At 34.4% G+C, this 27,639-nt stretch overlaps 14 protein-coding genes and 1 pseudogene across 15 annotated transcripts, besides 8 other annotated features; 8 read left to right on the forward strand and 7 right to left on the reverse strand.

Annotated features, from left to right (window-relative positions):
• Positions 1 to 564: 564 nt before the first annotated feature.
• TVAGG3_0214700 (protein of unknown function, DUF4106 family) lies at positions 565 to 1,350 on the forward strand (the record flags this gene model as incomplete). Its single annotated transcript, XM_051226755.1, has 1 exon — positions 565 to 1,350. The coding sequence occupies one exon, from the start codon at positions 565 to 567 to the stop codon at positions 1,348 to 1,350; it is 786 nt and encodes a 261-aa protein (XP_051111741.1).
• Positions 1,351 to 7,055: 5,705 nt separating this feature from the next.
• Positions 7,056 to 7,097: a mobile genetic element.
• Positions 7,056 to 7,097: a terminal%2Cinverted (terminal inverted repeat of LTR141 transposon ID:TVAGG3_0214710).
• Positions 7,098 to 7,603: 506 nt separating this feature from the next.
• Positions 7,604 to 8,011: a mobile genetic element.
• A 470-nt stretch (positions 8,012 to 8,481) lies between these two features.
• Positions 8,482 to 9,232: a mobile genetic element.
• Positions 9,232 to 9,259: a terminal%2Cinverted (terminal inverted repeat of MuDR-2B_TvMULE3 transposon ID:TVAGG3_0214740).
• Positions 9,232 to 9,420: a mobile genetic element.
• Positions 9,421 to 9,520: a terminal%2Cinverted (terminal inverted repeat of Maverick-3 transposon ID:TVAGG3_0214750).
• Positions 9,421 to 27,639: part of a mobile genetic element that runs on past the window's edge.
• TVAGG3_0214760 (protein of unknown function, DUF4106 family) lies at positions 10,096 to 10,955 on the forward strand (the record flags this gene model as incomplete). Its single annotated transcript, XM_051226756.1, has 1 exon — positions 10,096 to 10,955. A coding segment is annotated over one exon (860 nt), but the record flags the coding sequence as incomplete, so codon positions are not given.
• On the forward strand, positions 11,886 to 12,841 carry TVAGG3_0214770 (protein of unknown function, DUF4106 family; the record flags this gene model as incomplete). Its single annotated transcript, XM_051226757.1, has 1 exon — positions 11,886 to 12,841. A coding segment is annotated over one exon (956 nt), but the record flags the coding sequence as incomplete, so codon positions are not given.
• Positions 14,636 to 15,046, forward strand: TVAGG3_0214780 (protein of unknown function, DUF4106 family; the record flags this gene model as incomplete). Its single annotated transcript, XM_051226758.1, has 1 exon — positions 14,636 to 15,046. The coding sequence occupies one exon, from the start codon at positions 14,636 to 14,638 to the stop codon at positions 15,044 to 15,046; it is 411 nt and encodes a 136-aa protein (XP_051111744.1).
• Positions 16,610 to 16,997, forward strand: TVAGG3_0214790 (annotated as a pseudogene). Its single transcript has one exon. A coding segment is annotated over exon 1 (388 nt).
• Positions 17,026 to 17,464, forward strand: TVAGG3_0214800 (uncharacterized protein; the record flags this gene model as incomplete). The annotated part of the gene is made up of 1 exon (XM_051226759.1): positions 17,026 to 17,464. A coding segment is annotated over one exon (439 nt), but the record flags the coding sequence as incomplete, so codon positions are not given.
• TVAGG3_0214810 (uncharacterized protein) lies at positions 17,677 to 18,261 on the forward strand (the record flags this gene model as incomplete). The annotated part of the gene is made up of 1 exon (XM_051226760.1): positions 17,677 to 18,261. One exon carries the CDS (start codon positions 17,677 to 17,679, stop codon positions 18,259 to 18,261), a length of 585 nt encoding a protein of 194 aa, XP_051111746.1.
• TVAGG3_0214820 (protein of unknown function, DUF4108 family) lies at positions 18,297 to 18,716 on the forward strand (the record flags this gene model as incomplete). Its single annotated transcript, XM_051226761.1, has 1 exon — positions 18,297 to 18,716. One exon carries the CDS (start codon positions 18,297 to 18,299, stop codon positions 18,714 to 18,716), a length of 420 nt encoding a protein of 139 aa, XP_051111747.1.
• TVAGG3_0214830 (uncharacterized protein) lies at positions 18,732 to 19,181 on the reverse strand (the record flags this gene model as incomplete). The annotated part of the gene is made up of 1 exon (XM_051226762.1): positions 18,732 to 19,181. The coding sequence occupies one exon, from the start codon at positions 19,179 to 19,181 to the stop codon at positions 18,732 to 18,734; it is 450 nt and encodes a 149-aa protein (XP_051111748.1).
• TVAGG3_0214840 (uncharacterized protein) lies at positions 20,000 to 20,461 on the reverse strand (the record flags this gene model as incomplete). The annotated part of the gene is made up of 1 exon (XM_051226763.1): positions 20,000 to 20,461. One exon carries the CDS (start codon positions 20,459 to 20,461, stop codon positions 20,000 to 20,002), a length of 462 nt encoding a protein of 153 aa, XP_051111749.1.
• Positions 20,514 to 20,897, reverse strand: TVAGG3_0214850 (uncharacterized protein; the record flags this gene model as incomplete). The annotated part of the gene is made up of 1 exon (XM_051226764.1): positions 20,514 to 20,897. The coding sequence occupies one exon, from the start codon at positions 20,895 to 20,897 to the stop codon at positions 20,514 to 20,516; it is 384 nt and encodes a 127-aa protein (XP_051111750.1).
• TVAGG3_0214860 (organellar and viral DNA polymerase type B) lies at positions 22,321 to 22,731 on the reverse strand (the record flags this gene model as incomplete). Its single annotated transcript, XM_051226765.1, has 1 exon — positions 22,321 to 22,731. One exon carries the CDS (start codon positions 22,729 to 22,731, stop codon positions 22,321 to 22,323), a length of 411 nt encoding a protein of 136 aa, XP_051111751.1.
• Positions 23,810 to 24,130, reverse strand: TVAGG3_0214870 (organellar and viral DNA polymerase type B; the record flags this gene model as incomplete). Its single annotated transcript, XM_051226766.1, has 1 exon — positions 23,810 to 24,130. One exon carries the CDS (start codon positions 24,128 to 24,130, stop codon positions 23,810 to 23,812), a length of 321 nt encoding a protein of 106 aa, XP_051111752.1.
• TVAGG3_0214880 (His-Me finger endonucleases family) lies at positions 25,323 to 25,907 on the reverse strand (the record flags this gene model as incomplete). Its single annotated transcript, XM_051226767.1, has 1 exon — positions 25,323 to 25,907. The coding sequence occupies one exon, from the start codon at positions 25,905 to 25,907 to the stop codon at positions 25,323 to 25,325; it is 585 nt and encodes a 194-aa protein (XP_051111753.1).
• On the reverse strand, positions 26,925 to 27,509 carry TVAGG3_0214890 (His-Me finger endonucleases family; the record flags this gene model as incomplete). Its single annotated transcript, XM_051226768.1, has 1 exon — positions 26,925 to 27,509. One exon carries the CDS (start codon positions 27,507 to 27,509, stop codon positions 26,925 to 26,927), a length of 585 nt encoding a protein of 194 aa, XP_051111754.1.

Raw genomic sequence — 27,639 nt, forward strand, 5'->3', positions numbered from 1 at the left:
GAAGTTCAGATACAACCAGACATGGAAGAAATAGTTCAGCAACAACAGCTAGAAGAGCCTGAAGGAAACGAACAAGTCCCTCCTTTGGAAACTAACTTCACAGAACTAGATGAAGATTTGGAACAGCCGAAAAATCTTGACCCTCAACAAGAGTATGCGGAGAATATGGAATCTTTCCAAGAGTCTAAGAAAAATTCGGCTGACATAGTAGAAGAATATCGAAAAATGTTCGCCGACATACAAAAGACTCCAACATCAGATGAAAATATTCAGCATAGAATGGAAGAACTGAAAGAAAGTGTACGCAAATACAACAATCCTTTTTACTTACGACCATATAACGTTCAATCTTTGGCTGAACTCGGTGAAAATAAAAGGTTAAATTTCACCAAAACATATAGAAATGAAACATTGTTTAAAGTTCATTCAGAACCTAACCAATATGGAAACAAACCTACTTTTGTTTCTGCAGACTATGGAACTACAATGAGATGGGGTCATAAAGCTAATCCGGATAGGTGGTTCATAAACTTACAACCTCAATTCCAAGAAGTTGTAGACGCAATGGAAGTGAATGGTGAACCAGATATAGCTGGTATTTTCAGCGCGGCTTTAATGCCATTGAAAGATATGAAAGATGCAGATATTTTGAACCAGTATGAAATGAACATGGCTGATGGAAATATAACACCTGACGTTCTAGAACATTTATCTCAAAGAACTACACAGAACCATAAAGATGGTATATTTGGTGAAGAGTTTAGAAAGAAAGTTAGGGAGAGAGAAGGAAGAGAACCTATTGTACATGACCTTGCAAACGAAAGTTTGCAAAATGTCATAAAAACTTACTTTGCAGACAATGAACCGAGAAGGGATGAATATTTAAGAAAACTCAAATGGACAGTACCAAATGAAATGTTAGTATTGAAAAACATGTTCCTTGACAAAATAAAACCAACTACAGAAATAAATGACGCAAGCCTGAAACGTTGGGTAAAAGCTTTCCCATTCACAAAAGATATTATTGGTAACATGGAAAGAAAACCAGAATGGCTACAAAAACATATATTTGGAAACGAGCTTATTCCATATGGACAAGCTCTGTTTGAAGAGCTTGAACCGGAAACTCAGGAAAGAGTCATGCAAACAATACGCGAAGACTCAAATACAAACTATGACAAAATCTTTCTAGGATATAGGTTACCTGAGATGGGCGACCAGAGCCCAAAGGCAAAAAGGACATGGGAAATTTACAACATACTAGGTGAACATGAGGCAAAGATGCAACAACTTGAAGCAGAGGGCAAGTTACCAAAAGCGACACCAAAGAAGAAGAGTAGAACAAAGTGAAAGTAGTGAAGAAGTTTACTTCATCTAGTGAAAGTAGTGGCAATGAAGGAAAAAGAAGAGTTAAAAACTCAGTCAGGAAGAAAGTAAAGCTTGGTACGAGTGGGTTCTATTATGACACATAAATCCAACTATTCTATATTTTACCCATATGAATGTACGCCGCTCAGAATATAACGCCACAGTTTTGGATGCCATGAACGGAAATGTTTCCGAATGGTATAAACGAATGCGACAATGCCATTAGAAGGTCAGAAATAGTTCCTGGAAACTTACGAATATACAACTGCTGTTTCTTATGGAAACGTAGGTGAGTTTGGAGAAGGTTCTCAACAACAGTAGATATTGCTTGCGGACAGGTTTCATATTATTTCTATTGACAACTCATTCTTATACGTGGAACAAGACATTGAAATAAAACCTTCTGCCAAGTTGTCTGACAAGAAAGGTTGCAATGGAATTTTCTATGTCGGATACCAATATGCTCCAGAAGTTTTCATGGGATATAAGATATATTCTAACTCTGACTTAGTTCAAACAGTAACATGGGCAAACTATGAATGGTTCGCTTTGAGAAACTCAGTACAACCACAAGCTAGAGAACAAACAGACCAGTATGCAAATATTGAAAAAAATAGACTTGACCCTAACGTTCCAGGAGTTTATGTTAACCTTTCTGGTTCAGATGGAACTGCTGCCACTAAAGTAAAACTGAAACTTAGAGTTCCTTTGTCATCTTTCCTCATCTTCAGGTTTTTTAAGATACTTGCCAAACTGGGCAGGAAAAATTTCTATCGAACTTACTCCAAGCAAAATAATACTTAGTCATTGCACCAACACAAGACCCATTCAACTCTTACAGACGTAATGGGAACAAATAAAACGTCATTCGCCGACTTTGCAAAGACAAAGTTGACTTAGACTTTGGTTTCTCAAACTTCAACAATGAAGTAAACTATTATTTCAATGCTGCTGGAACTGCTTGGGACCCAGTTAAGTTTACATGCGAAAAGTTTGAATGCAAGAGAATAGAAAGCAGACTTGCAGTCTATATGTTGGACCCAGATATTTCAAATGCTTTAGCTGCCAAATATATTGCAGTTCCACTTATGTTCCCTATACACCAAATATCTGTCAAAGACTTTGCAGGTGAAGTTTGGAAACCAAAGTGCTGACCCAGGTGCAAGAACAGATATTGCTTTAACAACTGCAATGAAACATGCAGATACTATGTTTGTACTGTTCAGACGAACTATAAATGACTATTCTTGTTTCTACACCCCGGTATTAAATATCATATAAACATAGATGGCAAATATTATCCAAGAGAAGAATATTCTACAGTTGAGGATATGAGGTCATACAACTTGACATTAGATGCTATGAACTTTAACAACAACTTCACACACAACCATTAACCCTGAAATGCAAAGTTTCTATTATGCCATATGTGAAAGTATGGACTCATACAGGAGGTCAAAAAACTCAATATACAAATGGAGACCGTTCAAACTTTTGGCTTGGCATTCCATTTGCTGACTCAGAAGACTTTATGGTGGTATTTCAACTGTTGGTACTGTACAAATACAATATACTGGTGACAGAGACGGTCCAGATGAATTGAGAGCAAAGAAGTTTACAAAACCAATAGCACTTTTCACGGAAGATGCTCTTTTGAAGATTCGTTCGATGAAACCTGCTGGGGCTCCTCAGATTGGCATAACGACAGCTTCCATCGAGCAGATTTTGGCAGCAGGTCAGTAAGTTGTTCTTGAACTGACTTCTCTCCGTCAAATATTGACAGTACGCCAGTTTTGACATAATATTGTATTATAAACTTTCCTTTAGAAATATCTGTAAGTTTTGAAGTTATATTTTTGTCTGCTTCAAGAACTTTCACCATTTCAGTTATACCAACTTTCTTTGCTTTATGGAAATATTTTGGTTCAGCAAATATTGCTATTCTATAACATTTACCATTGTTTGTATAAAGAACTATTCTGTCAATGTATTTGTATTGTTTGTGTGTGTAAACTTTGTTCTGCTTCAATTCGAAGAGATACTCGAATACGTCCATCTTTTTATTCTAAGTAAAATGTCATTTCCGAAAAATAGAAGCGTAAGTGTTTCAAAAGGTTTAATGGCAGTGGCAGATGTGCACTTCGTTGCCTTCTTAGCCCTGAGGATGAATGAGTATAATGAAGTTTTTTTTCTTGGGGTGACCTTCCAGGCACTTCGTGCCTTCTAGCCCACATAAATGAAGTTTTTATTCGGAGGTCTTCCAGGAGCTTTTCACAAATTATATATTTTTCATGTTTTGTCAAGACTTCTTTCGTAAATGTTTTGTCAAGACTTCTTCGTAAATGTTTTGTCAAGACTTTCGTAAATGTTTTGTCAAGACTTCTTTCGTAAATGTTTTGTCAAACTTCTTCGTAAATGTTTTGTCAAGACTTCTTCGTAAAATCAGACAAAATAATGTTTAGGGTAGAAGGTTAGATATAACCTCTTTTCTAACCTCTTTTCTACCCTCTTGAATTTGTCAAGATTTCTTCGTAAATGTTTTGTCAAGACTTCTTCGTAAATGTTTTGTCAAGACTTCTTCATCGTAAATGTTTTGTCATGATTTCATCGTAATGAGCGTAAATGACCCAAAAATATAATTTAGGTGAAGAGGTGAGATGTCACCCGTTTTCTCACCTGTTTTCTCACCTCTTGAATTTTCATGATTTCTTCGTAAATGCTTTGTCGAAACTTCTTCATCGTAAATGTTTTTTAACTTCACTTAAAATGCCACGTAAGCTACGTAAGAATATACGTAAGAGGAAGAGAGCATTGAAACATCCAATAGTAAACTAACACCACAACAACAGTTGCAACAACAAATGATGAATGACCCCACTATGTTGCAACAAATGTCAAGCAATCCTATGCTTTTAAACCGAGTTTGGTGCACAGAGTGGAGGTTTAAGAGCGGCACTTTTAGCGAAAATGGCAGGCTATGGTGGAGCTGCAGACGGAACAGCTTATAACCCTCAAAGTCAAATGAATTTGAGTTCACTCAAAAATCAAATATCAGATGTCAAAAAGTCAAACATAGACATACAGAACAAATAAGTGAAAACGAAAAGAAACTAGAATATGACAGACACACAAAGAAACTCAATGAGTTAAACGTAGAGAAAAAGAAGAAGAAGAACAACTGAAAGAACTAAGTACAGAGAATTTGCGAAAAAAGTGTCAGAAAAAGCAGCAGAAGTAGCAAAAATGGAACAAGATGTTAAAATTTGAAAAACCATACTACTCGATATAAAGTACTGAAAGATGAAGAGAATAAAACAAAAAGCCCTGAAGACATATATGGATAGCGATGAGTATAAAAAAGAAGTTGAAGCAAATGTAAAGGCAGAAAAACTTTTACAGTTGCAAAACCAAACCGTACAGTATGAAAACTTAGCACAGAAAGTAAAAATAACGACGCAGCCATGCAAAAGGCAATGAAAAGCGCAGAATATATAAAAGCTAAAATGACTGGTTAGATGCCCAAGCCAACGCTAAAGCAGCCCACTTATAGGGTCAATAAGGACAAAAATACAAGCGGATGAAGACAGTTCAAATGAAGCTTTAAGAATGCTGACTTTAAGAACGCCTTCGAAGCTCTTCATAGTAAGGTAAAAAGTGAACGACTTCTCATCTGGAAAGAAACTGAAGTCTGAAGGTTTCGACAAGAGTTAAGAGAAGTAGCACAAAATATGACGAAAATAACAGATGCAGCAACGAGACAGGCAGTTCAAAGTGCTATGACGCCGTTAGAGCAACTGTTGTGGAAAGTCAAGAAAAAGAGTTACAACAGACCAAAACAGACCTAGTAAATGCTTTCTTAAGAACGAAAAGTCAGGTAGGACATTACGCTGCAGATGGAACATATGTGCCAGCTGGTGGAACTTATATACCACCAAACCTTCCAAGAGAAGCACCTGCACCAGGACTACCTAAAACATTTACATCGTCACATGGACACAGACACAGGCATGCACCAAAACCAACACAAACCAACACACAACAGCACAACAACCACCTCCACAACCAGCACAAACAACAGCACAGCAACCAACAGTTCAAAACCCTGCACAACAACAACCACAAACAGAGCAAGGACATAAAAGAAGTAGAGAACAAGGAAACCAAGAATTCTTAAAAATGCTTAAAGAAATTTGGTTCCCAGATATATTGACTTTAGTGACAGATATAAAGAAGCTATTAGAAAGTTCAAGGAGGAAATACTGACCCGGACCTATTTAGCTTTATGGTCAGCACCAAAACGGATATAATCTCAAACCTGGAAAATACAAGCTCGCTAAGGGATATGATTTAATAGCATATCATCCAAATGACATGGATGAATTTACTCCGAGATATTTGTGTCAGAGCTAAATGAAATTCAACTTTCGTATTGAAACGCGTAAAAAATAGAGACGGAACGAAAGAAAAAAAGTTATGAATCCGGATGACTTAGATAGGGAAATTGTTAAAAACGGTCTCGGAATATATGAAATGCCAGCAGATGAGGTACAAGAAACTCCACAGGAAGAACAGTTCAGATACAACCAGACATGGAAGAAATAGTTCAGCAACAACAGCTAGAAGAGCCTGAAGGAAACGAACAAGTCCCTCCTTTGGAAACTAACTCACAGAACTAGATGAAGATTTGGAACAGCCGAAAATTCTTGACCCTCAACAAGAGTATGCGGAGAATATGGAATCTTTCCAAGAGTCTAAGAAAAATTCGGCTGACATAGTAGAAGAATATCGAAAAATGTTCCCACATACAAAAGACTCCAACATCAGATGAAAATATCCAGCATAGAATGGAAAGAACTGAAAGAAAATGTACACAAATACAACAACCCTTTTTACTTACGACATTTAACGTTCAATCTTCGGATGAACTCGGTGAAAATAAAAGGTTAAATTTCAAGAAAACATATAGAAATGAAACATTGTTTAAAGTTCATTCAGAACCTAACCAAGATGGAAACAAACCTACTTTTGTTTCTGCAGACATGGAACTACAATGAGATGGGGTCATAAAGCTAACACCGGATAGGTGGTTCATAAACTTACAACACAATTCCAAGAAGTTGTAGACGCAATGGAAGTCAGATGGTGAACCAGATATAGCTGGTATTTTCAGCGCGGTTTAATGCCATTGAAAGATATGAAAGATGCAGATATTTTGACCAGTATGAAATGAACATGGCTGATGGAAAAATAAACACCTGACGTTCTAAACATTTATCTCAAAGAACTACACAGAACCATAAGAGATGGTATATTTGGTGAAGAGTTTAGAAAGAAAGTTAGGAGGGAGAAGGAAGAGAACCTATTGTACATGACCTTGCAAAGAAAGTTTACAAAATGTCATAAAAACTTACTTTGCAGACAATGAACCGAGAAGGGATGAATATTTAAGAAAACTCAAATGGACAGTACCAAATGAAATGTTAGTATTGAAAAACATGTTCCTTGACAAAAAAAAACCAACTACAGAAATAAATGACGCAAGACTGAAAGATTGGGTAAAGCTTTTCCCCCCCCATTTTCCCCCCCACAAAAAGGGAATTTTTACCAAAATAATTTGGGGGACCAGGGTCCTAAATGGACAAAGGACTTAAACCCAAATCCTGAGTTCGAAATACAGCCTCGTAACTAAAATAAAGTAAGAATACGAATAACATTTTTATATAATTTAAATAATTTTTTTATTCATAAAGTAATACGATATATAGCTAAGCTATGTAAGGATATTCTGATGCTGAGAGTTTAAGAACTTTAAATTACGTATAGAAAAATTCATTTAATATTTTGTAACATTTTTTAAATTGATAGATAGTTAGATTTTGTAGGGGAAGGTAAGATTCTTTGTGGTAATAATGGTCGTTGAAATTAAAATGTGTTGTGCATGAAAATTCGGTTCACTTCACTTCTGACAAAAGTGACAAGTTTACATGGCAAAAATAGTTTACATGGCAAAAATATATAGGGTATTTTTTTTAAAAGTAGTTATCTTTATATATAAAAATAAAACTTTTGATATATTTGAGTAAATGATTTATTAATTTATTTATTTATTTTTTTTAAATCAAATCATATAAATATATATATATATATATAGTGAAATAGAACAAGAGATAATTATTGATGATTAAATTGTAGACGAGGATAAAAGTTTAGATAAATTAATAAAATTAGTGTGGAATCAGACAAATTTCGGGTTGTTTGGGAAGGAATTGTTGGCTATGATGTACTGATTCATGATCAGTACATCATAGCCAACAATTCCTTATACAAAGTTCAAAAACTTGGGTGCAATCAGTTCTGATTGCACCCAAGTTTTTGAACTTTCTCGAGGGAATGGAAGGGTAAGAGGTATACATTATAATGTATACCTCTTACCCTTCCATTCCTCTCGACAGCGGGAAACTTTGTCTGAATGTTAAACTATTCAGACAAAGTTTCCCGCTGTTTGCGAAGGAATTGTTGGCTATGATGTACTGATTCATGATCAGTACATCATAGCCAACAATTCCTTATACAAAGTTCAAAAACTTGGGTGCAATCAGTTCTGATTGCACCCAAGTTTTTGAACTTTCCATTAACAATTGTTCAATCACATTTATACAACCCAAATCTATACCAATCATACTCTTATTCATACATCATATTTTAAAAACTTTTTTGCAATATGATGTTATTGCAACAAATTTTTTTCTTTTCTACTTCCAATTAGCACCTTAAAAACATTAGACACAATCACTGGCTCATATGCTCCTATTCTGAATCTAACACTATGCAAATTTATACAATTTCTCCACAAATCTTACATTCATTTTAATTTCAACGACCATTATTACCACAAAGAATCTTACCTTCCCCTACAAAATCTAACTATCTATCAATTTAAAAAATGTTACAAAATATTAAATGAATTTTTTTTCTATACGTAATTTAAAGTTCTTAAACTCTCAGCATCAGAATATCCTTACATAGCTTAGCTATATATCGTATTACTTTATGAATAAAAAAATTATTTAAATTATAATAAAATGTTTATTCGTATTTTTACTTTATTTTTAGTTACGAGGCTGTATTTCGAACTCAGGATTTGGGTTTAAGTCCTTTGTCCATTTAGGACCCTGGTCCCAAATTGATTTTGGAGTAGGTTTTCCACCGAAAAGATCTTTAAGAGCTGTATGAACCCATACTGTGTTGTATTCTTCTATTGCGTGAGGTAAAAATTCTCTTATTTCGATAAAATCTGGGCGAGCCGAAAAGATTGTTTGCCAAAAACGTTCTATTTTACCATTTAACTGTGGTGTGTAAGGTTCTGTCCGATGGTGTTGAATGCCATTTACTTGAAGAACGTTTTTGAAGTCCTTTCCTGTAAATTCGCATCCATTATCTGTCAAAAGTTCGTATGGAATAATTTTGATAGAGTCGATAGCATTTTGTAAAGCTTTTGAAGTTGATTTCATTGTTTTATCGGGAAGAATTTCGTAATAAATACAAAAACGAGATCTGTCATCGATAAAGGCAATTAAATGATAAGTATGCTTGGTACCATTTGTCTCTTCTTTGAAGCTTTTTAAATCAGTATGCCATTGCTGATTTACGTATTGGGAAACATACTGATTTGGATGTTCATCAATTTTTTCTGGATCTCGCCGAAATTTGAAAAGATTCTCTTTTTCGTATAATTTAAGCATATCGTGAAATGAAACTGTGTCATCATGTATGTAACTCTCTAAAACTTTTTTATAACCTAGATTGTACTTAGCTTTTATTTCGTGAATGGTTGGTAACAAATCTGTTCTAAGAGGAGTTTCTGAAACAATAAGAATTACCGAAAAAGTGACAAAACATCAAAAACAGGGAGGAGGTCTCAATTTTTATTACTTATATTATTTTACAATATTTATATAAATACTCTTTATAATATATTTTACTATAAAATTATACCTCAAATTCAAATATTTAAAATATTATTTACATAATTATCTCAAAATTATATTTTTAAAAAAAAAAAAAAAAAAAAAAAAAAAAAAAGGTAGTGGGGCTTCCAGGCACTTCGTGCCTTCTAGCCCTGAGGATGAATGAGTATAATGAAGTTTTTTTTTCTTGGGTGACCTTCCAGGCACTTCGTGCCTTCTAGCCCACATAAATGAAGTTTTTATTCGGAGGTCTTCCAGGAGCTTTTCACAAATTATATATGTTTTCATGTTTTGTCAAGACTTCTTCGTAAATGTTTTGTCAAGACTTCTTCGTAAATGTTTTGTCAAGACTTCTTCGTAAATGTTTTGTCAAGACTTCTTCGTAAATGTTTTGTCAAGACTTCTTCGTAAATGTTTTGTCAAGACTTCTTCGTAAAATCAGACAAAAATAATGTTTAGGGTAGAAGGTTAGATATAACCTCTTTTCTAACCTTTTCTACCCTCTTGAATTTGTCAAGATTTCTTCGTAAATGTTTTGTCAAGACTTCTTCGTAAATGTTTTGTCAAGACTTCTTCATCGTAAATGTTTTGTCATGATTTCATCGTAATGAGCGTAAATGACCCAAAAATATAATTTAGGTGAAGAGGTGAGATGTCACCCGTTTTCTCACCTGTTTTCTCACCTCTTGAATTTTCATGATTTCTTCGTAAATGCTTTGTCGAAACTTCTTCATCGTAAATGTTTTTAACTTCACTTAAAATGCCACGTAAGCTACGTAAGAATATACGTAAGAGGAAGAGAGCATTGAAACATCCAATAGTAAGACTAACACCACAACAACAGTTGCAACAACAAATGCTGAATGACCCCACTATGTTGCAACAAATGTCAAGCAATCCTATGCTTTTAAACCGAGTTCTTGGTGCACAGAGTGGAGGTTTAAGAGCGGCACTTTTAGCGAAAATGGCAGGCTATGGTGGAGCTGCAGACGGAACAGCCTATAACCCTCAAAGTCAAATGAATTTGAGTTCACTCAAAAATCAAATATCAGATGTCAAAAAGTCAAACATAGACATACAGAAGCAAATAAGTGAAAACGAAAAGAAACTAGAATATGACAGACACACAAAGAAACTCAATGAGTTAAACGTAGAGAAAAAGAAGAAAGAAGAACAACTGAAAGAACTAAGTACAGAGGAATATGCGAAAAAAGTGTCAGAAAAAGCAGCAGAAGTAGCAAAAATGGAACAAGATGTTGTAAATTTGAAAAACCATACTACTCGATATAAAGTACTGAAAGATGAAGAAATAAAACAAAAAGCCCTGAAGACATATATGGATAGCGATGAGTATAAAAAAGAAGTTGAAGCAAATGTAAAGGCAGAAAAACTTTTACAGTTGCAAAACCAAACCGTACAGTATGAAAACTTAGCACAAGAAAGTAAAAATAACGACGCAGCCATGCAAAAGGCAATGAAAAGCGCAGAATATATAAAAGCTAACAATGACTGGTTAGATGCCCAAGCCAACGCTAAAGCAGCCCAGCTTATAGGGTCAATAAGGACAAAAATACAAGCGGATGAAGACAGTTCAAATGAAGCTTTAACGAATGCTGACTTTAAAACGCCTTCGAAGCTCTTCATAGTAAGGTGAAACAAGTGAACGACTTCTCATCTGGAAAGAAACTGAAGTCTGAAGGTTTCGACAACGAGTTAAGAGAAGTAGCACAAAATATGACGAAAATAACAGATGCAGCAACGAGACAGGCAGTTCAAAGTGCCTATGACGCCGTTAGAGCAACTGTTGTGGAAAGTCAAGAAAAAGAGTTACAACAGACCAAAACAGACCTAGTAAATGCTTTCTTAAGAACGAAAAGTCAGGTAGGACATTACGCTGCAGATGGAACATATGTGCCAGCTGGTGGAACTTATATACCACCAAACCTTCCAAGAGAAGCACCTGCACCAGGACTACCTAAAACATTTACATCGTCACATGGACACAGACACAGGCATGCACCAAAACCAACACAACAACCAACACAACAACCAGCACAACAACCACCTCCACAACCAGCACAACAACCAGCACAGCAACCAACAGTTCAAAACCCTGCACAACAACAACCACAAACAGAGCAAGGACATAAAAGAAGTAGAGAACAAGGAAACCAAGAATTCTTAAAAATGCTTAAAGAAGAGTGTGGTTTCCCAGATAGTATTGACTTTAGTGACAGATATAAAGAAGCTATTAGAAAGTTCAAGGATGGAAATACTGACCCGGACCTATTTAGCTTTATGGCTCAGCACCAAAACGGATATAATCTCAAACCTGGAAAATACAAGCTCGCTAAGGGATATGATTTAATAGCATATCATCCAAATGACATGGATGAATTTACTCCGAGATATTTGATGTCAGAGCTAAATGACAATTCAACTTTCGTCATGAAACGCGTAAAAAATAGAGACGGAACGAAAGAACAAAAGCTTATGAATGCGGATGACGTAGATAGGGAAATTGTTGAAAACGGTCTCGGAATATATGAAATGCCAGCAGATGAGGTACAAGAAACTCCACAGGAAGAACTAGTTCAGATACAACCAGACATGGAAGAAATAGTTCAGCAACAACAGCTAGAAGAGCCTGAAGGAAACGAACAAGTCCCTCCTTTGGAAACTAACCTCACAGAACTAGATGAAGATTTGGAACAGCCGAAAATTCTTGACCCTCAACAAGAGTATGCGGAGAATATGGAATCTTTCCAAGAGTCTAAGAAAAATTCGGCTGACATAGTAGAAGAATATCGAAAAATGTTCACCAACATACAAAAGACTCCAACATCAGATGAAAATATCCAGCATAGAATGGAAGAACTGAAAGAAAATGTACACAAATACAACAACCCTTTTTACTTACGAGCATTTAACGTTCAATCTTCGGATGAACTCGGTGAAAATAAAAGGTTAAATTTCAAGAAAACATATAGAAATGAAACATTGTTTAAAGTTCATTCAGAACCTAACCAAGATGGAAACAAACCTACTTTTGTTTCTGCAGACGATGGAACTACAATGAGATGGGGTCATAAAGCTAACCCGGATAGGTGGTTCATAAACTTACAACCACAATTCCAAGAAGTTGTAGACGCAATGGAAGTCAATGGTGAACCAGATATAGCTGGTATTTTCAGCGCGGCTTTAATGCCATTGAAAGATATGAAAGATGCAGATATTTTGGACCAGTATGAAATGAACATGGCTGATGGAAATATAACACCTGACGTTCTAAAACATTTATCTCAAAGAACTACACAGAACCATAGAGATGGTATATTTGGTGAAGAGTTTAGAAAGAAAGTTAGGGAGGGAGAAGGAAGAGAACCTATTGTACATGACCTTGCAAATGAAAGTTTACAAAATGTCATAAAAACTTACTTTGCAGACAATGAACCGAGAAGGGATGAATATTTAAGAAAACTCAAATGGACAGTACCAAATGAAATGTTAGTATTGAAAAACATGTTCCTTGACAAAATAAAACCAACTACAGAAATAAATGACGCAAGACTGAAAGATTGGGTAAAAGCTTTCCCATTCACAAAAGATATTGTTGGTAACATGGAAAGAAAACCAGAATGGGCTACAAAAACATATATTTGGAAACGAGCTTATTCCATATGGACAAGCTCTGTTTGAAGAGCTTGAACCGGAAAACTCAGGAAAGAGTCATGCAAAACAATACGCGAAGACTCAAATACAAACTATGGACAAACTCTTTCTAGGATATAGGTTACCTGAGATGGGCGACCAGAGCCCAAAGGCAAAAAAGGACATGGGAAATTTACAACATACTAGGTGAACATGAGGCAAAGATGCAACAACTTGAAGCAGAGGGCAAGTTACCAAAAGCGACACCAAAGAAGAAGGAAGAGTAGAACAAAGTGAAAGTAGTGAAGAAGTAACTTCATCTAGTGAAAGTAGTGGCAATGAAGGAAAAAGAAGAGTTAAAACTCAGTCAGGAAGAAAGTAAAGCTTGGTCCGAGTGGGTTCTATTATGACATATAAATCCAACTATTCTATATTTTTACTCATATGAAATGTACGCCGCTCAGAATATAACGCCAACAGTTTTGGATGCCATGAACGGAAATGTTTCCGAATGGTATAACGAATGCGACAATGCCATTAGAAGGTCAGAAATAGTTCCTGGAACTTACGAATATACAACCTGCTGTTTCTTATGGAAACGTAGGTGAGTTTGGAGAAGGTTCTTCAACAACAGTAGATATTGCTTGCGACAGGTTTCATATTATTTCTATTGACAACTCATTCTTATACGTGGAACAAGACATTGAAATAAAACCTTCTGCCAAGTTGTCTGACAAGAAAGGTTGCAATTGGAATTTTCTATGTCGGATACCAATATGCTCCAGAAGTTTTCATGGATATAAGATATATTCTAACTCTGACTTAGTTCAAACAGTAACATGGCAAACTATGAATGGTTCGCTTTGAGAAACTCAGTACAACCACAAGCTAGAGAACAAACAGACCAGTATGCAACTATTGAGAAAATAAGAAGACTTGACCCTAACGTTCCAGGAGTTTATGTTAACCTTTCTGAACAAACTGCAGCAGCAGTAACCAAAGTAAAACTGAAACTTAGAGTTCCTTTGTCATCTTTCCTCATCTTCAGGTTTTTAAGATACTTGCCAAACTGGGCAGGAAAAATTTCTAGTGAACTTACTCCAAGCAAAAATAACTTAGTCATTGCACCAACACACAAGACCCATTCACTCTTACAGAAGTAGTGGGAACAAATAAAATGTCATTCGCCGACTTTTTGCAAAAACAAAGTTGACTTAGACTTTGGTTTCTCAAACCTCAACACTGAAGTAAACTATTATTTCAATGCTGCTGGAGATGCTTGGGACCCAGTTAAGTTCACATGCGAAAAATTTGAATGCAAGAGAATAGAAAGCAGACTTGCAGTCTATATGTTGGACCCAGATATTTCAAATGCTTTAGCTGCCAAATATATTGCAGTTCCACTTATGTTCCCTATACACCAAATATCTGTCAAAGACTTTGCAGGTGAAGTTGGAAACCAAAGTGCTGACCCAGGTGCAAGAACAGATATTGCTTTGACAACTGCAATGAAACATGCAGATACTATGTTTGTACTGTTCAGACGAACTATAAATGACTATTCTTGTTTCTACAACCCCGGTATTAAATATCATATAAACATAGATGGCAAATATTATCCAAGAGAAGAATATTCTACAGTTGAGGATATGAGGTCATACAACTTGACATTAGATGCTATGAACTTTAACAACAACTTCACAACAACCATTAACCCTGAAATGCAAAGTTCTATTATGCCATATGTGAAAGTCTGGACTCATACAGGAGGTCAAAAAACTCAATATACAAATGGAGACCGTTCAAACTTTTGGCTTGGCATTCCATTTGCTGACTCAGAAGACTTTATGGGTGGTATTTCAACTGTTGGTACAGTTCAAATACAATATACTGGTGACAGAGACGGTCCAGATGAATTGAAAGCAAAGAAGTTTACAAAACCAATAGCACTTTTCACGGAAGATGCTCTTTTGAAGATTCGTTCGATGAAACCTGCTGGGGCTCCTCAGATTGGCATAACGACAGCTTCCATCGAGCAGATTTTGGCAGCAGGTCAGTAAGTTGTTTCTTGAACTGACTTCTCTCCGTCAAATATTGACAGTACGCCAGTTTTGACATAATATTGTATTATAAACTTTCCTTTAGAAATATCTGTAAGTTTTGAAGTTATATTTTTGTCAACGTCAAGAACTTTCACCATTTCAGTTATACCAACTTTCTTTGCTTTATGGAAATATTTTGGTTCAGCAAATATTGCTATTCTATAACATTTACCATTGTTTGTATAAAAGAACTATTCTGTCAATGTATTTGTATTGTGTGTGTGTAAACTTTGTTCTGCTTCAATTCGAAGAGATACTCGAATACGTCCATCTTTTTATTCTAAGTAAAATGTCATTTCCGAAAAATAGAAGCGTAAGTGTTTCAAAAGGTTTAATGGCGGTGGCAGATGTGAAGTTAAATTCACCAACTCAAACAAACAGTCAAAGTGTTGTTGTCAATGTCAAAGACAGAGATGTTGAAGTGGGGAAACCATACGAAGACGAAGATGGTATAACAATTGTTCCTGTAAAAGAACCAACATATCCTGAAGTTAGCAGAGACTTAAGTTCTGTTGCAGATATTCGAAACGACTACCAACAACTTAAAGACAAACTTCAAACTCAGGAGAAGATTTGTCAAGCTTTAGGTATAATGTTAAACTTGGTCGAACACAACCCTGTAAAAGTGAACTCATATGTCATTGCACCTCATGAAGTTTTGAAAGAACTATTGAAACTTTTGACAGAGGCAGACGATATAAACATCAAAGAAAATAGAACCCGACATTAGTTGCTGTGGTGTTTCATATAATGTCATTGACAAGATATACGTTATGAAAGGAGGTGAAACGTTGAACTTAAAATATAGTTTCCCAGACGTTATAAAAATATTTGACGACCACAACATTTCATTAAAATTTATTTGCTAAGTAAAAATGTCAAAACTTCTTGAAAGATGTTTGAAGAAAAATAATATAGACTTTATTTCATGTAAAGGACTTTACACACTTTTGAACGATATGAAAGACCCTGTTTTGTTTGTTCGTGTAGACAAAGGAAAGTTCTATGTCTTTACAAAATATTTGAACTTCTTAGACAGAGAACTTCAAGAAACGCCATGTGAAAGTTTAGATGAAGTTCTTCTCCACTTTCAGAAAAACTTTTAAATATATGTAAATGGCAGAAGACATAGTGGTTTATACTATTACGACCAAAAACCCTGAGTCATATAATTCTATAACAACAAACTTACAAAGTCCTCAAGGACGATATTGTAAACTAACCTTAAACACAATGACGACTAAAGCCTGTTTTGCTCTTTTGACACCAGAAGATTTTATTGTTGTGAATGGTAAAAAATACTCCTTTGAAGATACTTACTCAGATATACCACCAACAGGTTTTGTTGACTTATTTAATACTTTAAGTACGGGTGTAACATGTGCTGCAACTAGAGCAGGTTTCATTATGTTTGGATGTCCGACTGAGTTTACTATAAACGATATGAGCTATAATACAAAACTTATATCTGGTTTTTACTACCAACAGTTTCCTATAACAGGAAAAGGTGTCATACAAGGAATGTCTATTCCATTGACTTTAAGCACACCAATCTTATATATTTGTTTCAAACTTAGGTTCAAAGTGTTATTCGAATGTCGACAGAAACTATTATGACCAAAAGATACTTATGCGTATAAACAATACTTTCTCTGCTGGTTTGCCTATTGTTCATTCGAATGCAGAATTTTCAACCTTAGTGAACTCAAACACTTTGGCAAGTATAACGTTGACATTAGTTGACGCAAACTTTGTTCCTGTAAAACTTTTATGTCCTATGTATTTGTCAATGACGGCAGAAAGTTTCGAATTGGAAGATGCAACTGGTGAAAGTATTGTATTACAAGAACAACTTCAACAACAAATAGCTCAAGAACAACAAATAGCTCAAGAACAAAGTCAAGAATAAAAAAAATATTTTTTTTATTTTTATAAAAATGTACAGAATAGATGTTTCAGATTTTTATGACTTCCAAGCATTCAGAAATATGTGTCCATTTAGAGACTATAACAAAGCAGTCGAGAATTTGAAACGTTTAGTCATTTATGTTGACTCTGCCCCAGAATGTTATGTCATGAAAGAATGGGATGTTGTCTTTAACAAACCAAGAGCAACAATAGTGTCTGAACAAGAATGTAGACAGAAACTTAAGAAAATAAAAGTTGTACAAGTTGGCATGAAGATGTTAGATGCTTGGGATATCTTATTGTCAAAGTTAGAAGATTTTTCAGTTCGAGGTATAAAGTTCTATACACCTTCTCCAAACTTCTATTCTATCTTCACTGGATATAAATATGAACAAGTAGAATGGAAACACAGTATTATAGAAGCTTGGTTAGACCATGTCAAAGAAATTATATGCAATGGAAACGAAAGAGTCTATGAGTATATCTTATGTTGGTTTGCAAACATCTTACAACATCCAAGTGCTAAAAATGAAACTGCTCTCATTATAATTGGAAAACAAGGAACAGGTAAGAACACATTCTTTACAGATATCTTATGCAAACTATTAGAGGGCTATTCGAATCCGAATATGACAAACTTAGAAAACATCTGCGGTAAATTTAACTCCTCAATAGAGAATATGAAACTTATAGTTTGCAATGAACTTCAAAGTATAGATACAACAAAAGTTTTGAACTCAGATGCTTTGAAGAGTCTTATAACAGACAAAGTTGGAGTTGTTGAAAGAAAGTATAAAGACCAAAGAGTTTGTGAAAATGTTGCAAACTTCATTATGGTTTCAAACAATGCTGTTCCGATGAAGTTAGAAAGTTCTGACAGAAGATATGTAGTTGTCAGAACGTCAGATTCTCATATGCAAGATACAGAATATTTTGACGACTTAGCAGAAACTTTGACATCTGACTTTTACAACCACTTGTTCTCATATTTCATGACATTAGATATTTCAAAGTTCAATCCAAGACAAATTCCACATACCGAAGAAAGACAAACATTGTTAGAAGCAAACAAGAGTGTATATGAACTGTTCATAGATGAGACTAACTTTGTGTCATTAGATGAAAGGTCATTGTACGATTCGTATAAACAATATTGTCAAGAATATGGTTATATGGCAGCTTCTAAACGAACATTCTTGGCAAATGTCAAAAATCTTTTCGAAGTTCGGAATGGCGTATATACAAAGAAAATTTTTTCTGAGTAAATTTTAAAAAAAATTTTTTTTATCCGATAGAAAAGATGACGAAATATATTTCAGTAAATAAGTACATGACAGAAGTCAAAGAAGAACTAGACCCATTCACATATTTGAATGTTTACTTCTACCATTTTGAAAAGTCTTCATTCAGCAAAGTTTGGAACATCGAACCAGTTAAGTTTGCTATTGTGACTAAAAATGGTGCGAAATTTGAAGACTTAGACATAGAAGGTTTGTTAGCAGTCAAAGAAAATTTTGACAGAAGGTTCTCAAACCTTAAAGAAGGCAAAGCATACAAACTTGTTATACCTTATGAACCAAAGAAAGCAGACGACTATGAATATTATGAGTCTAAGATAGTTGAAGTTCAAGGTAAATTGGGTAAAAAGATTTTAGAGTCTAAGCCAGTGTTTACTCCTAAAGAGGAAGAGAACATTGACATTGACCCAGAAATGTTCTAAAATAAAATTTTATTTTTACATGTCAAATTTCTTTTTCTCTGGAACTGGTTCAGGTTCTTTCTTCTCTTCTACTTTCTTCTCTTTCTTTTCTCTCTTCTTCTTCTCTGGTGGAGTTATGTCAAATTTCTCCGAACCATATTTCTGTAAAAGTTCTTTGTCCTTTAATAGCTCTTCTATTCTGTTTCCTATTTCATCTTCAAGAACAGCGCATGTGTCTTCTTTGCATTCTAAGAACTTTTGTTGGACTTCATCTTTCCAAGAGGCGTCATCTCTGTCAACAAGTCTGTCATTGACAAACTTAAAGACTTCTCTGCCTAATGTTTTATGGTTCTTGTCATATTCCCAGAAACAGAACTTTAGAACAAATTCACCTTTCTTGTTTACACTATGTAAGATTTTATGGTCGACAGATGTTTTGCTGTCAAAAAGTTTGTCTCGAATATAGATAGCGAAATCGCTAGACATTTCCTAAAAGATAAAATTTTTAATTTTTCTAAAAATATGTTAGAAAAAAAGTTTGCTGACATTGACAAAAAATTTGAGAATGTTTTAAACAAGAACAAGAGGAAGTTAGAAAATGCTCAGATAAAAACCCATACATGACAAGTTCTTATTTGCTCAGAATGGTATAACAGGTCTAATTGCACCACCTGGGTCGGGTAAGACTTTCGCTTATCTTAAAATGGCTGCACAACAACAAGAACTAGATGAGAAGAACCCATTCTATGAGTTAGTTGTTATTTGTAGTACTTCTGGTCAATTTGACCAAAACCGTCAATTCGTTCAAAGATATTATAAAGAAGTCTAAGTTAGTATGTATAAAGGATACTGAGTTGTTAGATTGGATAAAGAAGTACCAAAGAAGAGTTTTGAAGTATAATGCTATAAATGAGTATATAAATTCTAAGTTCAAAGACCCAAATGAGGAAATGCAGAGAATATTAGAGAAGAAACACTTCAGAAACAAACAGAAAGAGATAGAATACATTTCGAAGAAATTGCAATCTTACGATTGGAAGACATACCCTCATAGATGTCTTCTTATCTTAGATGACTTTGCTTCTCATCCTTTGTTAAAGAACAGAGAACAAGATATGTGTCGAATTCTTAAGAAACTTAGGCACTTTAACATTTCAGTTGTCATTTGTGTACAGACAGCCAAGAGTTTAAGTAAGGATGTAAAGAGAATACTTACTGACATTGTACTTTTCCCCGGATTGTCCGAAGACGATTTCATGGAACTTATGAAAGAGTCCATGGCAGGTAAGTTTGACAGACATGAACTATGGGAGAAGTACAAAGTCATACAAGACCCTCATACTTCTTTCAGAATTCATATCTACGCAAACAAAGTTCAAATTGTAAAAAGTCAAGCGTAAAAATGTAAGTGTTTTAGTCTTAGTCTGTTGTGGTTCTGCAGCTTTCGGTTCTTCTGGCTTTGGAAGACATTCAGGAAGAGGAACGTCAGTCATCCGTTTGTGTCCTGTCGGATGGAAGAACTTTTTCTGTCGGATGGAAGAACTTTTTCTGTCGGAAGGAAAAACTTTTTCTGTTGGAAGGAAAAACTTTTTCTGTCGTTCGACCAAAAAGTTCTCAATTTTCGAAAATTTGAATGGTTTACGGACGAACAACAGGAAAAATTTTTCCAGTTGTCGGGAAATTTTTTTCCTGTTGTCGGGAAATTTTTTTCTTGTCGGATGGAAGGACTCGGAATGCCAGAAGGATTTGACAAGCCAATTTACCATCTAGAGCTACCTGAGCCATCTTTGGTGTCAAGCGTAAAAATAAATGGTTCATCTACCCTGCTTGTTTGAAGTTGTCAAAATACTCTGTTATTTTTTCCTTCAGTAGCGGTAAGTCTTCTTTGAAGGTAAAAATTGTACAACCTTTAATATCATAGTGTGTTTGAGGTAACGTATCTTGAACTATTTGTTTCACATCTTCATTTGGTGTCATTGAAATCGGTAAGTTTTCGCGATAGAACCAATTTCTGTCAGATTTGTAAATCTTAGCAAGGTCGTAAAAGCTTTTGTTGTTTCTTCTGACTAAATGCAACATAACCATATCTCTGTCTTCTTCATTTTCCATCTCTTCAGTATAAATCATATACTTATAGTTCTTTTCCTTTCCTTTTGGTACCGAACGTGGTATTCTTTTCTGAAGGCTTTTGTCTTCTTTCATCATATCTTCTCTCTGCTTTGTACAAAGTTCGTCAAGTAGCATAAGTATGTAGATTGCATAACGAGGTGAAGCCCACATTGCTATTGAACTAACTAGGAACTTATGAACATATATACCTTTTAGATGTGATGGTAAGTTTTGTCTGTCTTGGTACATCTTTTTAAGTTCTACATGTTCAAACTCACTGAGGAGTTCATGAGTGCTATTTAATTCAAACCAGTCTTGTGGTTTCTTAGTATCTGGAGCAAAACATGCTGTCAAAATACTTTGCATTTGGTACATGTCGTCTTTGACCGAACGAATGAGACGTAACTGTTTGTTAAACTGAACCCACTCATATTCTTCATTTATAGCTTCATGAACGATAGCAGTTGTTGTGTTCTCTGTTGTTGTCATATCTGTTCTTACATACAAAATAAAAAAAATATTTTTTTAAAAATTAGCGTTATTTTTTTTAAGTTTGGTCATCCTTCACTATATGACAAATATACTATATTTTACTTAAAAATATGCAAGCGGCTCATAGCTCAGTGGTATGGGCTACCTCGCTACAGGCGTCGAAGACCTCGGTTCAAATCCCGATTCGCGCAGGTTTTTTCCTTTTATGCAGTGAAATTTCATGTACATAGGTTACTTTGGTGTTAGACCCTAGTGAAGAAAATAGAACGATATAAGTTTACATTTGTAAGGCTACTTTGGTGTTAGACCCTAGTGAAGAAAATAGAACTATATAAGTTTACATTTGTAAGGTTGGACGATAAAATTTACTGACTGACGTCGGACATTGTCTTGAAAAAGTAAAAGACTTGTCTTGAAAAAGTAAAAGACTTGTCTTGAAAAAGTAAAAGACTTGTCTTGAAAAAGTAAAAGACTTGTCTTGAAAAAGTAAAAGACTTGTCTTGAAAAAGTAAAAGACTTGTCTTGAAAAAGTACGGGTATCGTCTGAAATCAAGACCACTGTTCTCAAATTTGAGAACTTGACACCAAAAAATTTCTTGAAAAAGTCAAAGACTTGTCTTGAAAAAGTAAAAGACTTGTCTTGAAAAAGTAAAAGACTTGTCTTGAAAAAGTAAAAGACTTGTCTTGAAAAAGTAAAAGACTTGTCTTGAAAAAGTAAAAGACTTGTCTTGAAAAAGTACGGGTATCGTCTGATATCAAGACCACTGTTCTCAAATTTGAGAACTTGACACCAAAAAATTTCTTGAAAAAGTCAAAGACTTGTCTTGAAAAAGTAAAAGACTTGTCTTGAAAAAGTAAAAGACTTGTCTTGAAAAAGTAAAAGACTTGTCTTGAAAAAGTAAAAGACTTGTCTTGAAACAATGACCGACATAGACCAGCAGATGAGGCAATCTACCTTATAGAGATAAATGAGCTAGTTAGGAACTACCTGAGCCATCTGAAGTCAAGCGTAAAAATAAACGCTTTACATGTATTTTTCAGCAACTTCGTCAAATAATTTTATAGCTTTACCTATCTCATCTACTTCAAACGTTTCTTTACCTTTCGTGGGAGCACCATACATTTTCTCAAACTTTTCAAGTAGTTCTGTTTCTGCAGCTCTCATATCATTAACAAACACAACCTTGACTCTATTGACTGTACTGTCATATCTTTGAGTTATATTATATGTTCTTCCTATCTTATATCTCTTTGTATTGAAGTCCTTCGGTTTCTGAACGATGTAAAGTAAGCCTTCACTGCAACGTTCTGAGTCGAACGAACCATATGTTATGAAGTTATATCCAACAACTGGGTCTAACCATAACAAAACTATTGGTATAAGACTTTTGTCTATAAGATATGCTGTAGTTCCATAGAATCTTACCGATATCATAAGCTCAGGATTTCTTGTCAAAATTTTCTGAGTTGAAGCAATTCCAACCCAATGCCATGTTTTCTTTCCAGATGGAGATATAATGTCTGACAAAGAATATTTGTTGTATTTCTTTGAGTATCTTACGTTTAAATCACCAATTCTAACCAATTTAGTGTTATTGTCTATCTTTTTAACTGTTTCAAACTCAATGTTTAACATTTCTGTTCTTACATACAAAATAAAAAAAATATTTTATAAAAAACTAACTTTATTTTTTCTAACTAATGAAATTCATGAAATTTCATACGGAATTCAGCAAAAATAATGTTTAGGTGAAGAGGTGAGATGTCACCCGTTTTTTCACCTGTTTTCTCACCTCATGAATTTGTCATAACTTCTTCGTAAATGCTTTGTCATGACTTCTTCGTAAATGTTTTGTCAAGACTTCTTCGTAAATGCTTTGTCAAGATTTCATCGTAAATGCTTTGTCATGACTTCTTCGTAAATGAGTGTAAATGACCAAAAATAATGTTTAGGTGAAGAGGTGAGATGTCACCCGTTTTTTCACCTGTTTTCTCACCTCATGAATTTGTCATAACTTCTTCGTAAATGCTTTGTCATAACTTCTTCGTAAATGCTTTGTCATGACTTCTTCGTAAATGTTTTGTCAAGACTTCTTCGTAAATGCTTTGTCAAGATTTCATCGTAAATGCTTTGTCATGACTTCTTCGTAAATGCTTTGTCATGACTTCTTCGTAAATGTTTTGTCAAGACTTCTTCGTAAATGCTTTGTCAAGATTTCATCGTAAATGCTTTGTCATGACTTCTTCGTAAATGAGTGTAAATGACCAAAAATAATGTTTAGGTGAAGAGGTGAGATGTCACCCGTTTTTTCACCTGTTTTCTCACCCTAGTTATTTTATAAACGTTTTACATGGTAAACGTTATTTTTTAAATTTTGTGAAAACTCAACGGTTTGACACATGCCCTAAAAATTATTTTACTCAGAATTTTGTTGCTGAATTCAATAAAAATAATGTTTAGGTGAAGAGGTGAGATGTCACCCGTTTTCTCACCTCTTTTCTCACCTGTTATTTTATAAGCGTTTTACATGAATTGTACGATGTATATTTGAAATCCTAAACAGTTTTGTAGCTTCTATTTCTTCTTTTAGTACATCGAATGTTTTAACGATACCGAAAGTTTCTTTATACTTCTTCTTGACGTCAGATAGAAGGAAATCTTCTGCAGTTGGATAGTTTTTGTTCAGAAATTCTAACATGTCCATTTTATTTTCTGCTGGCTTTTCTGCTTCTTTCTTTAAATCTGCATAGTCGTTTCTCATTCTTTCTATCTCTTTGACGGAGTAGTTATATCTCCTCATTGCTGCTTTACATTTAGAACATTGCGGGTTCATTTTTGCGTTATATTCTGAAACCTTACCAGCTAAAACAACTAAAGCGTCAATGGTTTTCTTTAAATCTGAAGCAGTTGGTTTTATCTGTTCATTCCATACCTTACCTCTTCTATCTTTATCTCTTATTTCCCATACACATTTTGCAACTAACGAAACAAAGTTGTCGTAGGTCTTAAACTCCCGGGTTTTGTAAAGGTCAGAAACATTTTTATATACCATGTCGCAATCTTTGTCCATAACCTTATGGTTGCAATGAAATCCTAGAAACTCATAGTTTACCTTTCGTATGAACTTCTTTATTTCTACTGAGTCAGTTGGTTTCACTTCAATTTCGTCAAATTCGGGAATAGTGAGTTTTTGCTGTTGGATTTCAGGCAATTTAGGCAAATGGTCAATAATATCCTGCATGTCATAAAGATACTGTTCATTTGTTTCATCTTTCGCACTACAGTCTAAATTACTTGTTAACAATTCCTGCTTTATCTTCTGGATTTTTGTTTCGAAAGTATATGAAGAAGGAATGAAGTTTTTCATCTCTACCAACATAGATGTTGGATTCATGACTAACGAGTTTGGTGCTGTAGTTGTTTGAACTGTTGTTGTGCCGATTGTTGAAATCATGTCTTTTATACAAAATAAAAAAATAAATAAAAATAAAGTTAGTTTTATTTTTTATTTCGGGAAAATTCATGAGGTGAGAAAAGAGGTGAGAAAACAGGTGAGATGTCACCTCTTCACCTAAATTATATTTTTGGGTCATTTACGCTCATTACGATGAAGTCTTGACAAAACATTTACGATGAAGAAGTTTCGACAAAACATTTACGAAGAAATTCATGAAAATTCAAGAGGTGACAAAACATTTACGAAGAAGTCTTGACAAAACATATACGATGAAGTTTCGACAAAACATTTACGATGAAGAAGTTTCGACAAAACATTTACGATGAAATCATGAAAATTCATGAGGTGAGAAAACAGGTGAGAAAACGGGTGAGATGTCACCTCTTCACCTAAAATATATTTTTACTGAATTTAGCAACAAAATGAACGAGGTCAGGATGTATGTTGCTGAATTCATTCATAACACCCTTTGTAAGCTCATAAAATGTTTGTTTTGAGGTCGAGCCACTTTTGGCTCCACCGTATTCTTTCAACCTGAAGCATTTAATATATGTAAAAATATATTGTTTTAAAATGGTATGCCATATAGCTTCTTGAATTTGTTAAGAAGTATTCGAACGTATTTTCCATCTGTATCTATAGTGTTTACATAAGCATAGCCCGCCTTAGTAAAATATACTTGTAATTTCCTATAGTTTACGCCGGTATAAAAGTAGAAAGAGTCTTGTTCTTCGCTATAGTAGTAAAACTCAAACGTATGCTTGCCATAGTCTGTAATTTCAATTGTTTCATCTTCTAGTTCGTCGACAAATTCGAATACAATATCTCTAAATTTACCTTTGTTCTTATTGTTTTCAGAATAAGTGACCCAACGTAAGTTTTCAAGTCTATTGTCGTTTCTTATATGGTTTATATGGTCTACAAAAGGTAAATTGTTAGGATTCAGTATAAAATGAGTTGCAATGACAACATGTTTAAGATAGTGTTTTCCACCCATCTTCATATCAGCATATCCGTCATTTTGCTCCCATTCGCTTAAAACTCTTTTTGTCTTTTTGTTTCTGACTTCAAATGACTCACAACAGTGAATTTCATATTTCTCATCTAACAAACAAGTTTCCCAACGGTCTTCTCCAACAAACTCAGCGTACATTTCAAATAAAATAAAAAAAATATATTGTTTTAAAATAAATTGTTTTCATGAAAATTCATGAGGTGAGAAAAGAGGTGAGAAAACGGGTGAGATGTCACCTCTTCACCTAAACATTATTTTCAATACTTTTTCAGCACTTTTCCGTAGTTATATATGAAAGACAATTCGAGATAAAAGTCATAGTACAATGGAATAATATGTTGCACACCGTTTGTTGTAAACCAAACTTGAAAGTCAGAGAAACTGTTACTAGGTGGTTCGTAGAATTTAGAAGCAAAGTCATAAAAGTCCTTACCAATACAAAGAAAACTATTGTTGCTTGAACTGAAACTTGCATGACACATGACATTTTGAGGGTCAAACACGTTTCTATAAACTGTCAAATCTGTTGGTGGGCGTATAAATTTAAACGGACCGTCAGGTGGTAATGGTTCGTTCTGGTTTAGTAACCGAAGAAATTGTGCCCAAGAACGTTTGTCTACTTCCCAAAATAAAAACTGTGTATCTCTTGGAGGGTTATTTTCAATCCTTTGAAATGAAACTGTGGAGTTCATCTTGTCATATTCTAGTTTCAGATAGTATGTTCCATTTAGTAAAGAATCGTATTTTTCTTGAAATTCCCAGTAGTATTTGTTTATTTGAGTTTGAAAGTCATTTAGAGTCTTCTCAAGGTTTTCGTCTGAACGAATTGTAAAGATTCTCATTTCATCAAATTTGTCTATTAGACCATCAGAACCTCTATACTGACCATGAAAATATACTGCAAACATAAAAGCGTTAGTTCTATTTGAAAACAAAACTCTTCTAAATCCTATTGCCTTTGCATCTGAAGGACTTTGAAGCCAACGAATTGGATAGTCAAACCTGTAAGTACGGGATGAAATTTCTTCATCTGATATAGTCCTACCGGCGTTTGTAAAGATATAGTCTAACGGTTTTGTATCTACTACTTTTGTTCTTTGTTTTTCAACCTGAAACATTTAATATATGTAAAAATATACTGTTTTAAAAAATGTTTTAAAATGGTATGCCATATAGCTTCTTGAATTTGTTGAGAAATATATGAACGTGTTTTCCAACTGTATCTCTAGTGTTTACATAAGCATAGCCTGCCTTAGTAAAACATACTTGTAATTTTCTATAGTTTACGCCGGTATAAAGGTAGAAAGAGTCTTGTTCTTCGCTATAGTAGTAAAACTCAAACGTATGCTTACCATAGTCTGTAATTTCAATTGCTTCATCTTCTAGTTCGTCGACAAATTCGAATACAATATCTCGAAATTTGCCTATGTTCTTACTGTTTTCAGAACAAGTGACCCAGCGTAAATTTTCAAGTCTATTGTCATTTCTTATATGGTTTATATGGTCTACAAAGGGTAGATTGTTAGGATTCGGTATAAAATGAGTTGCAATGACAACATGTTTAAAATAGTGTTTTCCACCAATCCTCATCCTAGCATATCCGTCATTTTGCTCCCATTCGCTTAAAACTCTTTTTGTCTTTTTGTTTCTGACTTCAAATGACTCACAACAGTGAATTTCATATTTCTCATCTAACAAACAAGTTTCCCAACGGTCTTTTCCGACAGACTCAGCGTACATTTCAAATAAAATAAAAAAATGTTTTTTTGAAAAAATGTTTTTATTTTAAATGGTATGCCATTTCATATTTCTCATCTAATTTCTCATGAACTTTCTTGTCTATGTTTTTGTTGAGACTTCTTCATCTAAT

The sequence above is a fragment of the Trichomonas vaginalis genome, chromosome IV, assembly GCF_026262505.1.
Source record: "Trichomonas vaginalis G3 chromosome IV, whole genome shotgun sequence".
NCBI classification, from domain to species: Eukaryota; Parabasalia; order Trichomonadida; family Trichomonadidae; genus Trichomonas; species Trichomonas vaginalis.